At 52.1% G+C, this 11,959-nt stretch overlaps 1 protein-coding gene across 3 annotated transcripts in view; it reads left to right on the top strand.

Annotated features, from left to right (window-relative positions):
• Window positions 1-11,959, top strand: part of CMIP (c-Maf inducing protein) — a 233,515-nt gene that overhangs the window by 210,189 nt on the left and 11,367 nt on the right. For all 3 annotated transcript variants that reach the window (XM_006909847.3, XM_025045328.1, XM_025045327.1), the window contains exons 11-14: window positions 5,725-5,790; window positions 7,019-7,045; window positions 7,330-7,378; window positions 9,935-10,042. In XM_006909847.3, coding sequence (XP_006909909.2) covers window positions 5,725-5,790; window positions 7,019-7,045; window positions 7,330-7,378; window positions 9,935-10,042 — 250 coding nt within the window. The remainder of the gene's footprint in view (window positions 1-5,724; window positions 5,791-7,018; window positions 7,046-7,329; window positions 7,379-9,934; window positions 10,043-11,959) is intronic.

The following is an 11,959-nucleotide window of genomic DNA, read 5'->3' as shown; positions in this document are numbered from 1 at the left end:
TTCCCTAACAACCTTCCTTCTCCAGCTCTGCTGCCTGCTTGAGTCACTGGCCCACTGGAAGGCCTAGGATGTCTTGGATCCTCAAAACTCCAGCAGCCCAAAGCTTTCCAATGTATGATACTAGGAGAAAGCACATGTCCAGAGCCAGACTGTTGGGCTCAAGGGCAACAGATACCAGTCTTAGCTTGTGACCTTGGGTGAGTTACATGTCTTCTCGGAGTCATAGCCGCCACTGGGCATTAGAGTGAGGTGGAGGGCATGGCTTTGGGCTCCTTGCGGGTGTGGACACCCAGCAAATGGGAGTTACTCTACTTCTGATAGCAACTATATTTCCTGTATTTAAAGACGCTTTGAGAATAAGATACATCGTTGATTTAACAACAACACTTTTAAGAGAGGAAGAAACAATATTCAAAGCATACTCAATGACAAGAAACCTGCGTCTGGGATTTAGGAAATGCGACCCTATGACGATCTGCTACGTAACTGCGGGCAACCTTGCCTCCTGGCTCCTCTTGCCCTCAGTTTTCTTGTCTGTAAAATGGGCGTCTTTCTCAGAGGGCTGTTGTGAGAATTTAGCAACATAGGACCTTTCCAGGCTGGTTCAGTGCTGATTCTGGATAAGAGTGGACTGCTGTCATCAATAGGAGTGCTCCCTAAATGAGAGTTTTTCCGTAAAGAATGAAAGAACGGAGGCTCTAATGTGGAATTGTGGGGTCTTAAGAGGGCATTGTGGGTGACCAGGGAAGCCAGACTTAGAGCCTTGGCTCAGCTTGCCAACCCTGTTCGTCAGAGCGGGCACCGCTGGTCCCCCATGTGAGCAGTGGCAGCCCACCCCCCAGTGGGGGCCCCGATTGGTGTGTTCCCACCTCTGAAAAAGAACGTAAGCTGCAAAAAATTCCCTGGAGACCCTTGAAAGGGAAGATTGTTCCTAACACAGGTCAAAGTTGACATTGAAAGCGTCACCCTGTGAGGCCCAGGCTGGTGGTCCAATGGAAAGAATGTGAACTCAGGAGCTGGATAGAGCAGGTTTGGGTATATAGTAGTGTGGAATCCAGCTCTTAACCTGCTGGGCACCAGTGTGTGATTCATGCCTTTTTTTAAAACCCAACATTTATTGTGCCCTAGGCTGGGCCAGGCTCTGTGCTAAATGCTGGGGGTCCCAAATGATACCCTGCTCTGAGTCCTTCTGAATCTGAGTAGCACAGACTGCTAAAAGCAGTGCCATTGCCCACCCGCCCGATAGGATAGAGTGTGGGAAGCTGCTGAGGCACATGAAGCCACAGTCATGGTAAGGGAGAGGTGGGCACAGCTACTTTTTTTCTGATCGGGTTGAATCTGCTATGTGTTATTTTTGCAAACACCTGGATTTGCAAACACCTGACAGGCTGGAGATTAGCTGAAAGGAGCCCCAGCCCTTAGGGGCCTTTAGGAAAAATACAGACGGATGTGGGGTTATCCTAATGACTGGGAAGCACACTGGAATGTAGAAGGTGGGCACCAGGAGGGGACACAGGAAGTGTCACACATCGCCCAGGACAGTCCCGCTCGGTGAAGAACCACCACAGCCAGACGCTGCAGCTCCACTGAGGAGAAACAGCAGGAGTTTGGTGCAGGGTAGGGAGTGATTTGGGGATTGGAAACCCTGTCAGACAAGGAATGGCTGAAATTGCCTCCAAAAGGCCAAGAGATGGGAAGGAAGCCTGGGAGCGACGATGGGGCAGAGTGAAGTGGGCGAGCATTGCTGGGGAGTCTGATGAGGCATGGACTGGATTCCAGGCAGCATTCTCTGCTCCTGCCCTGCTCCTCTGGCTCCAGGCACCGGCCATTCGTCAAGGTCAGCATTCCCTCCGCTGGCCATCGTCTTCCTAGTGGGACTCGGGCTCGGGAACTGAGTGTCTGGAGGGGAGTGGGTGGAAGGACCACTCCTCGGCTGAACACACTGGCTTGGGAGTCAGTCAGAGTGGGGTCCACACTCCATCCCCAGCATTTAACTGATTGTACAATTTTGGACAATGACTCTACCTATCTGAGCCTCGGTTTCCCAGCTATGAAAGGAGAATAATAATCCCTCTCAGTGCATTCTGGTTCTCAGGGCTGCCTTGATGTTAAAAGAATTAGTGTGCCGCAGTCCCGCATTTGTCACAGTACCTGTGACAGGTGCTCTTATTTCCACCATTAGCATCTCCACGTGTGGGCTTCCGGCCTGCAAAACGGCATGAATCATGTATGTACGTGTAGATGTATATCATATATACACATTCGTGTAGACAGATTGACTTTGGAAACTTTCAAATGTGAATTTCTCAGGTACAAGGTCACTCTTTAGAAACTGGAAGCTCCATGGGGCATTTGAGGCCAGCGGATTCGTTCTGTAGCCCTGGAAGGTCCTGATGGGACAATGGAGCTGGCAGAAAAGGAGGATTTGCCCAGGTCCCCAGCCTCAGAAACAATGACCACTCATTTCTGACCTTGAATTTTAATTCCTGGGCCAGCTAGTTTGCCTTTTGAGGGAGCAGATATTTCTAAATGTGTGTGTGCAGGGCAAGAGCAAAGCGGGATGAAATGTGTCCCTGACACAGGCCTTTCTGAACACTGAGGCCTGCGTCAGGCAGCACCTCACTCACGGTCTTCTAGAAAGGCTGGTGGATTTCCCACTGGTCTCCCAGGCCTTCTCCACCATCAGCTCACCCCCATTCCTTAAACCTCTGGGAGCCGAACCCCTTTGAGGACCCCATAACCTCATCCCAGAGAACTACCACACCGTGGTCCCTGTGCTGTGGCCCCAAGATAGCTGGGGTCTAGGCCTCTGCGTGCATGTAGCCGTTGGGGTGAGGCCTGCCTGGCCCTGGCTGGTGGACTGGGGACTTCTGTGTTCTCAGAGGCTCGCACAGCCCACCTGCCCTCAGGCTGTTGTATCAGCTGCTGTTCTGCTGAGCTGTACCAAAGATTCCATGAATCAAGAAGAAATGGGGTTCTGGGAGGAAGCATCTTGTCCACAGGACATCTCAGAGCTCTGGTTCAGGCAACACCTATCAGGTGGGGTCATAATTCCACTGAATGTGGTTGTAACTCTTCCAGACCAAGATGGCTGTCCCAAGCCTTCAGAACTGCTCCTCCCCCGCCATTTCCCATGCCCATCCCTTACCTGCCCAGCTGGTCACTGGTGTTACCCCACCACACCCCAACAAGAGAAAGGGGTCCTTGGCCATCTGGGCTCTAAGCAACTCATGTGCTCACAGAGCCTCGGTCAAGTCCAGCTGGGCTGGGCCTAGGTGAGGAAGGAAGTCTGTCTGCCATTCCTCTTTCTTCGCTCCCGCGTCCTCTCACTTGGTTCTGTGTAAGCCACCATCCTGGAGCCGACAGGTCGAGTTCCCTGCATCAGCCATGCCTAGCCTTGGGCACTGGGGTCCACGCACCTGGCTGTGAATCCTAGCTCCGGGCTTCCTAGCTGCCTGAACTCAGGTGGGTCGCTGAGGTGCTTAGGGCTTCACTCCCACACCTATAAATCAGATGTGATTCTCTCTCATCCTTGAGTGCCTCTTCTAAGGTTAGGTAAGCAGGTTCATGCCCAGTGCATGGCCTACTAAGTGACTAGTAAACCTCAGCCAGGAGCACTGCAGAACTTAGCTCAGGCCACTAGGCTTCTCTGGGAATTCCTTTCTGCATGTCTGGTGTTTGAGTCTTTCCTCAGAACCCTCCAGGGTGCGAGCTGGATTCTGCAGGCTGTCACTTTATCACGTGTAGTTGGAGGAACATGGGGTGGGAAAGCTCTCACCAAGGGGTTATCTCTCTAAATCATGCATGGTTGTTGGTGGGGGCAAAAACTGGTTCTGGGGGCAGACAAATCTTACTCCTTTTTGGTATAAAGCATAGGCAGACGTATAGTACGTAAACATACGGTGTGTTGGGAGAACAATTAGAAAAAAAATGTCGAGAAAGCGTCTTGGGGCGGGGGTTGGAGGGCAGGGGGCAGAGGGGCACCAGATGATGAGAAATGGTTGAGAAACACTGAATTCTAAATGTTAAGGAGTGTGAGTACGAACCGGGACCTGTGTGAATGCTCCTGTTCCTGGCGAAGGCCTGTCTGTCCTCAGGCTGAGGCGCTGCCATTCCCCTTCTGACCCTCCTGGCTTCTCAGGGCACAGCTGGCAGAGAAAGTCACTTCTTTTCGAAGCTGTGCTGGTGGGAAGTGGGGAGCAGCCTTCCTGACTCCACAGCCGACTCCAGAAGCTGCTACTGCCCTTCTTCTGGTGACCTCTCGGTGGCACAGCTCTGTGGTCACCTCAGCCAGTTACTTAACTGCTCCTCGCCTGGAACAGGGACTCATGTCCACCATGGGGCTGGTTCCATGAGCAAGCAGCTCCCAACACACGGGGGGCTCAGCAAATTGCAGCTGTTATTAGCCTTCTTGCTGATGTCGTTCCTGTTGTCACACAAATGGGACGTGACCCTCCTGTGCCTGGTCACACCTAAGACCTCAGCTGCAGTCAGGGCGGGCAAGAGCCAATGGTCTGGCGGCAGACAAACCTGGATTTGATTTTTCATCAGCCACCGCTGTGTTAGCTTCAACACTTAGCTTCTCTGAGCCTCAGTTTTCTCATCTGTTAAGCGAGGGTAATCATAATAATCATTAATTATTTAAACATTGGTAAAATAATAATTATAATCTTCGTTGTGAAACGTAAAGGAACAGAGGGAGAGCTCCGGCATGATGTGGTGCACGTACAACATGCTGACAAATCAGATCTGCTATTTTTTTCGTCACTGTTACCACCACTGATCGTATTACTGCCATTAGCAGTAATAAAACCAAAAAAGACTGTAAGAAAACCAAAAAAGCTATTCCCTGGACACAAGACTGGAAGTATCCAATAAGTCGGAAGGTTTGGCCCAAACTACAAGTGAAATATTTTTTATAAATCAGTCTATAATTGGCCACTCAATTCTGGTCAATCAAAAATGAGAATGGCTTTGTATCCCCAACCTAAGCCCCTGTATTAGTCAGCTCAAGCTTCCATAACAAAATTACACAGACAGGGTGACTTAAACAACAGAAATTTATTTTCTTACAGTTTTGGAGGCTGGAACTCTGAAATTGAGGTGCAGGCAGGGTTTGTTTCTTCTGAGGCCTCTCTCTTTGGCTTGCAGACAGCTGTCTTCTCTCTATGTCCTCACATGGTCTTCCCTCTGTGTGTGTGTGTGTCTCAATCGCTTCTTATGAGGACACCAGTCATACTGGATCAGGGCCCACCCCAGTGACCTCATGTTACCTTAATCACCTCTTTAAGGACCCTGTCTCAAAATACAGTCACATTCTAAGGTACTGGGGATTAGGATTTGTACATAAATTTGGAGGGGGACACATTTAAGCCTATAACATTCCCCCCCACCCGTAGTTTGAAAGGTGTGATTTGAACAGCAATTCAGTAGCCTGGGTTCAGAGGCCATGAGAGATGAATTTCTGGGGAGCCGGATGGCCAGCCCCTTCAGTTTCCCTAAAGAAATCTCTGGACAAGTTCTGTCTGCCAGACCTCACAGCCTCGCTGTAGACACCAGCTATACTTGTCCTCCCAGCTCCTTGGACGCTGAGGCGCTTAGAGCAGAGTTGGTGCTGCATGAGTCTCTGTCAGGCCCTCACCCCATCTTCGGCCATCCGTGACAGCACACTGTGATCTCCTCCTTCTCCAGACCAAACCTGACCATCACCTCTTCTCATTCTAGGTCGGACTATGATGACTGGAGACCGTCTCTCGCCAGCTTGCTTCAACCCATTCCATTCCCCAAAGAGTGAGTCCCATGGACACTTCTGTGAGAAAAGCCTCAGTTGTCCACCAAGACCTTATTGGGGACCAGTCATGTCACGGGATACACCAGGCCACCCTGGGAACACCATAGACAGCAGCAGGAGATGCAGATATTGGTCCTCAGCTGTGGGACCCCCGGGGAGGCACCCCCCACAAAAAAAAATCTGATCCGAGAATGCAAACAAAGACATCCCCACCCACGGTACCTTCATGTAGTAAAGTTAGAGATTTTTATTATGCATCAGATGGGAATAGGAGGACCTGCCTCTGCCCTCTCTGAGGCCATGGTAAAAATGAAAAGATAATGCCTGTGGAATTGCTTTATATGTCACACGGAGATATGCCGAAAGCTCTCTTATGTCCATTACGAGTATTAGCTCATGCTGCACAATGAGTTGGCCAGAAAAGGACCCTCCGTTTCTCTCTTGCTGGCCCTTATCCCAGTATTGAATTTATCACAGGAAAATAGGGAGAAAGCTGCCTGGTGGATAATGGCCTGAGGAGATGTGTCTAAAGAACCAGGCCCTAAAATGCCTCCAGGTCTCTGTTTTGATAGATGTGAAGAAGCCAGGCCTCAAGAGGCAGCTGGAGCTCTCTCAGGAGCCGATTAACGAGCCTGTGTTTATGAAATGTGGCTCTCCACGGGGGACATTATACTCAGTAATTGCCCCATTTGCTGGCTTGGCCGGTCCCTGGGGCCTCCAGGACTCGAGACCGGAGAAATCTGACTCCTGAGAGCCGCTATCGGCTCCAAGAGCAGTGGCGTCATTGGCTGCAGTCACTGTCCCCACAGCCCTGGAGATACACTTGACAGTGGGCCCATGATGCAATTCACTTGGAGAATCATCCCTGATTGTCACCCTGATGTGCAGCCTTAATGAGTGCAGCCGCACCTTAATTGTGGAACAATTAACAAACACACCTGGGTCCCTGGTGCCCTCGTGTGCACACACACGCACCCCGGTTAGTGCCACTCCTGTTTACAAGTATGGGACCTGGGAGTGGTTTGGGGTGTGGGGGTCCAGTCTATTAACGCATCGAAGGAGGCCTCTGTCTTACAGCTTCAAGTAGGGACAGATGTCGGTGTTTCGTTCTCAGCTCCCTCTGCATTCTTCCACTCAGACAGAAGGCCAGGCCATCCCCAGAGGAGGCTCTCTGGGTCACTGTTTCAGAAACAATGCTAACTGCACTTTTCCCTGTTTCTGTTGCAGAGCTCTCGCACATGAGAAGTTCACCAAGTGAGTATTTGGGCAACGCCCTCACTACCTACTTCTGGTACGACTGTCCTCTGTTCTGAGGTCATCCCCGACAGCCAGCCCTCCTTCCAGCCCATTCTCTGTCACGTGCATTCTGGGAGGCGGTGATGGCTCCTCTGGGAAGGTCGCCTGCAGCACACATCCTGGCCCGTCCAGGCATTTCCTCATCCCAGGCCCCGACTCTTCCCGCCCTTCCTCACCCCTTGTCCTGGTCCTCTCAAGCCAGGGCCCTGGGAATGACCCTGCCCCCACCCCCTCTTTTCCAGGGAACTGAAGTATGTGATTCAGAGGTTCGCTGAAGACCCCCGACAAGAGGTGAGGCCTCTCTTTCTCCTCGCGAGCCCACTGTCAAGGCTACAGCAGGATGCGCGTGGGCCTGTGGAAGCCTTCTGTGGCTCTCTCAGGGCCTCCTTGTCACCCACGGGCCTTCAGAACAGTTTACAAAGGCTCCTCGCCTTGTGCATAAACACAGCCCCTGCCCAAGTGTCTGAGCCTGGCCCATGATGTCAGTGTTTTACTGTAAACTCAGGCTAACCAGAGGTGGTTTCCCACTGGCTGGTGGTTTCTCCTCGGATTGCTGGCCTCGATTTGGGGCGGACGGGCACTGGGGCTCCCAGCCAGCTCTGAGACACTGTTGAATCTTCTGCTGTTCTGAGAATCAGCGGGAAGAAATCTGAGCTGGGTTTCATTTCCTGGGTATGGTGGCCAAGGGCCTCCCTGAGGGGCCAGCCACTCTGTCCCTCAAACAGCTAGGCTCAGGGAGAGGACAGCCTTCCACCCGGAGCCTGTGCGTGTGAGCGAGGACATGGAGTGGGCCGGAAACCATGGCGGCCATTCTGCTTCCATTGCATCCGTGTCACCCTGTTAGGCACGTGCTCTTCTCACTTAACCCTCACAACCCTATGAGTAGATTCTATTATTATCCCCATTTTACAGCAGAATTACCCTCTTTTTAGAGCCCCCCCCCCAAAAAAAAAAAACTGAAGTTGAGTTAGATCCCAAGGCCACACGACTGGTACGTGGCTGAGGCAGGATTCGAATCCAGGGAGTCTGGCCCTAGAGCCTGTGCGGTAACCAGCTCTGCAGTGTGAACACTGGGCTGGGGGCGCTGCAGAGTAAGCAAGATGGTGGCCCTGAGTAGCTCAGGCTCTTCTCTGTGCACATGGCTTCCGGGATGGGAGGGGTTCTGGCTTTGGAGGGTCGGGGGGGCACCAACCAGGATGCATACCCTCAGCAGAACCATGGGATAAAGACGGGCAGAGGAGGGAGGGAGTCATTCTCCATTGAGCCTGAGAATATTCTCCTCAGGCCACACTGTAAAACCTAGTTCTAGAAGATCTAGTTCTAAAACACCATGATTCTAAATCCTGATTCCAGAAGCGATGCTCAGGCACGATGGGAAAAGCAGAACCAGAAGATAGGGAGCTTTTAACTGATTGGGACCAGTGATCTCCATCGTTCTGAGGAGTCTCAGAAGTCTCTGGAAAGGGAGCCGTTATTTCAGACACGAACTTTGAAGTTGATGAATAAAAGTGGTACCAGCTGCTTTCCAGAGCAGAGAGGCAGAGCTAAGTGCTGGGAGGGAAAGTTTTAGGTGAGGGTAACATCCGGGGGCCTAGGGGCCTGGTGAGAACAGAGCCCCTGCCCCAGCAGGCCCCTCACCCCACTTCTCCTGTCGGCCAGAGTTGTTCTCTTATTAATTCTTCACTATATTTGTTGATGAGGTTTTATACTCTTGATATCTTATTTCTTTGAAGTCAGTAAGTTAACATTTGATATTCTTCCAACTCAGAGGGAAAAAGCAAAGCCCCACCGCCTCTGTTTTCTGTTTACTTGGGTGTGGGTTGTAATCAATTGAATATCTGTAAGTGACTCTTGGCAACAGATTGTCCTTCAGTCTTGAAGGACATGGTGGGGCACTTCTCTCACTTCCTTCTGAGGACAGAGAGGAAGAAGGGAAACAAAGGCCTTTGTTTCTCTCTCTCTCTCTGCCATGATAGTGGTAGCTGGGGTGGATGTGGAATTCCTCCCAAACACGCTCACGCACACGTGTTTACACACACACACACATACACCTATGCCCAACCACAGACACACTGAACTCTGGGAAGGTGATTGCGAGCCACAGAGAGGGCTGTGCTTTGGGCACTGAAATTGCCCTCCACCCCGGACAGAGACCCTTCGGGGAGAGGCACAGAGACTCAGAAGAGGGTGGCAGAGTCCCAGTGAGAGAAAGAAAGAGATTAGCAGGGCAGAGACCCAGAGAGGGAGACAGTGCCCATGAGGGTAAAGTAGAAAACTCTGGGAGGGAAGAGGACAGACACTCAGAGGCGGGGCCGGGGGGGCGGGTGCAGACGACTCGGGAGTAAGGGCCAGTCATGGGGGGAGCAGAAACCTAAAGAGGGAGTGGGGCAGAGGTTCGGAGAGAAAAGAGAGCAGAGAGACAAATTAGAAAAGAGAAACAGAGGGACAGAGACTCAGAGAAGAGAAACGACCCCCACAAAAAATGCCTCCCAACCCCCCAAACAAGCACAGGAGAAAAGGGGGCCAGGTCTGAACAGTTGCTTCAGCCTCTCTCCCCTGATATAGCCACAGACTTGCTTTATTCAGGGCGACTAACCCAGCCAGTCCTGGCCTTCCATCCTGCAGAGCTGATGCCCGATGGCTGGAATCCCCCAGCTGACATATACCACAGTTTTTCCCAAAAGGCCTTACGTGAGATTTAGTAGAAGGCTGGGGGGTCACTGAACTAGACAAATGAAACATTTCTTATCTGCGAGACTTGCCCGAGCCTTTCACATGGGTAAGTTACGGGTCACTGTTTCATCCGAGTGTGCAAGGCACTGACCGACGTGCCTTTCCTCTGTGCAGGTCCACTCGTGCCTGCTGAGCGTGCGGGCTGGCAAGGATGGCTGGTTTCAGCTCTACAGCCCCGGAGGGGTGGCCTGCGATGATGACGGGGAACTGTTCGCCAGCATGGTACGTGAGGTTGGGGCCCCCTTGACTGGAGCTGCGAGCAGGCACTGGAGTCACTTCTCCTGCCAGTGAAAGAGCTACCGCGAGCCTCTGTGGCCAGCCCGGGAATTTCCAGGCTAAGTTGAAGCTGTGGATGAAGACGGCAGTAATGACAACCACAGTGTCATTTTCTTGTTTCTTATCTGAGCAGGCACCCCGCCAGGGGCTTGGAATTCTCTCTCTCTCTCTCACTCAGCAGTGTGAGGAGGTGCCACTGTCACCCTGTTTTACAGACAAGGAGGCTGAAGACCAAGGCGCTAACTGCCCAGGCTCACAGTTAACAGAGTGAAAATGATAAGTCCAGGGGACTGAGCGCGTAACGTGCGCGGGGAGTCTGGGAGGCCCTGCGGCCCACCCGCCCCTCTTCCTCACAGCGAGAAGCCAGGGTCAGGATAATCGTCCCGCCTTGGAGACAAGAGATGTGAGATCCCCAAACTAATACCTGCACCCATGGTGACTTCCTGGCACCTTTGTCAAACACCTCATGTGTACTACCTCTTAATCGTCATGGTAACCCTATCCCTTCACTCTCTCCATTTTGAAACAGGCCCAGAGAGGTGCAGCAGCTTGTCTGAGGTCACGCAGACCTTCAGCCTCCTAGTCCCTCCCTTGACCCAGGCCAAGCTGTCCAGAGCCAGCCCCCCTTTCCAGTGGCAGACTATCTCCTGAAAAGGGCACAGACGTCCTACCCCCAGGATGGCTGTTCCGGTATCCACAGGCAGCCGGTAACCTCAGCTGTCCTGCCTGTTGACAAAACCAACTTGGTTTCGTGATCACGCCTTTTCCCAAGCCTGAGAAAGCAAGAGTGTCAGCCAGACCTAGTTCAGATCGCAGCTGTGCCACACGCTAGCTTGATGACCTTGGGCTGGTAACCTGCCTCTCTGGTCTTTAGTTTCCTGGTCTGTAAAACAGGGAGTATTAGTATTAGCGTCTTGGGGTTACCATGGTGATTGCTCTGATAATAGATGCAAGGCCCCTGGCCAGGGCCCAGCACACAGTCAGTGCTCGGAAGTGATGGCTGTGGTTATTCTCATCTCTGCCGGGCAGCCATTCAGTGTGGCGACCAGCTCATAAAGCTCTCCACAGTGAACTTACTGGCGATGTTCCTGCTGTGACGACACATCCAGGTGCCGTCTCTGGAACCTTTTATGAAAGGGACTTATTTTTAGGTCCTTTTCCTTACGCACTCACTCTCCATTCCTTGCCTGCTGCCTGACGAGTCCCTTTTGAGTGCCCTGTGTATCTTGGAAGTGCCAACCCTGGCCCTGCCGGCACCACCTCTTTCTCCTCTCCCCGGGGTTCCTCTGATGTCACAGCTTCACCATAACAACATCCAGCGGTCCCCTCACCCCTATGTGAGAGACTTCAGGGAGCTGGCAGCTTCCTAGCCTAAGTGATTGCATTTGTGTGCCGGAGCTGTTAATGATGGAGCGGAAAAAATATACATGGGAAGGAAGGAAGCAGGCAGCCCATGGGACAACAACTCATCGTTTCCATGGAGATGCATAGCGAGGAAGAGGTCCCCTTGATTAGGCCTCTGTTTCCAAACGTGGAAGGGCATTTGCTATTGTGTAAAATTGGAAGGAGAGCAAACAAGGTGTGGGGGTCCCCCTGCCCTATTGGTTGGGGACGCCTGTCCTTGGGCCCTGTCTCCAGATACATCAGGAAGAAGTACAGTTTTCCTTAATGGCTGCTCCCCGTCTAACCCCCAAGATGGAGCAGAATTTGCCAATTCTTGGATTTCTGGGGCAGGTGATCACTCAGAATACCTTCAGAGCTCACAGAGGGCTGTGGGAAGAGGGCAGGGGTTGGGCCCCATACCATTCCCTGTCCTGTGTGAGGCTGGGCCTGTGCACCCCAAGTAGGGGCTACCACAAGTTT

This window comes from Pteropus alecto, unplaced genomic scaffold (genome assembly GCF_000325575.1).
Source record: "Pteropus alecto unplaced genomic scaffold, ASM32557v1 scaffold42, whole genome shotgun sequence".
Classification (NCBI taxonomy): domain Eukaryota; kingdom Metazoa; phylum Chordata; class Mammalia; order Chiroptera; family Pteropodidae; genus Pteropus; species Pteropus alecto.
This window is presented reverse-complemented; position numbering and strand designations above follow the sequence as displayed.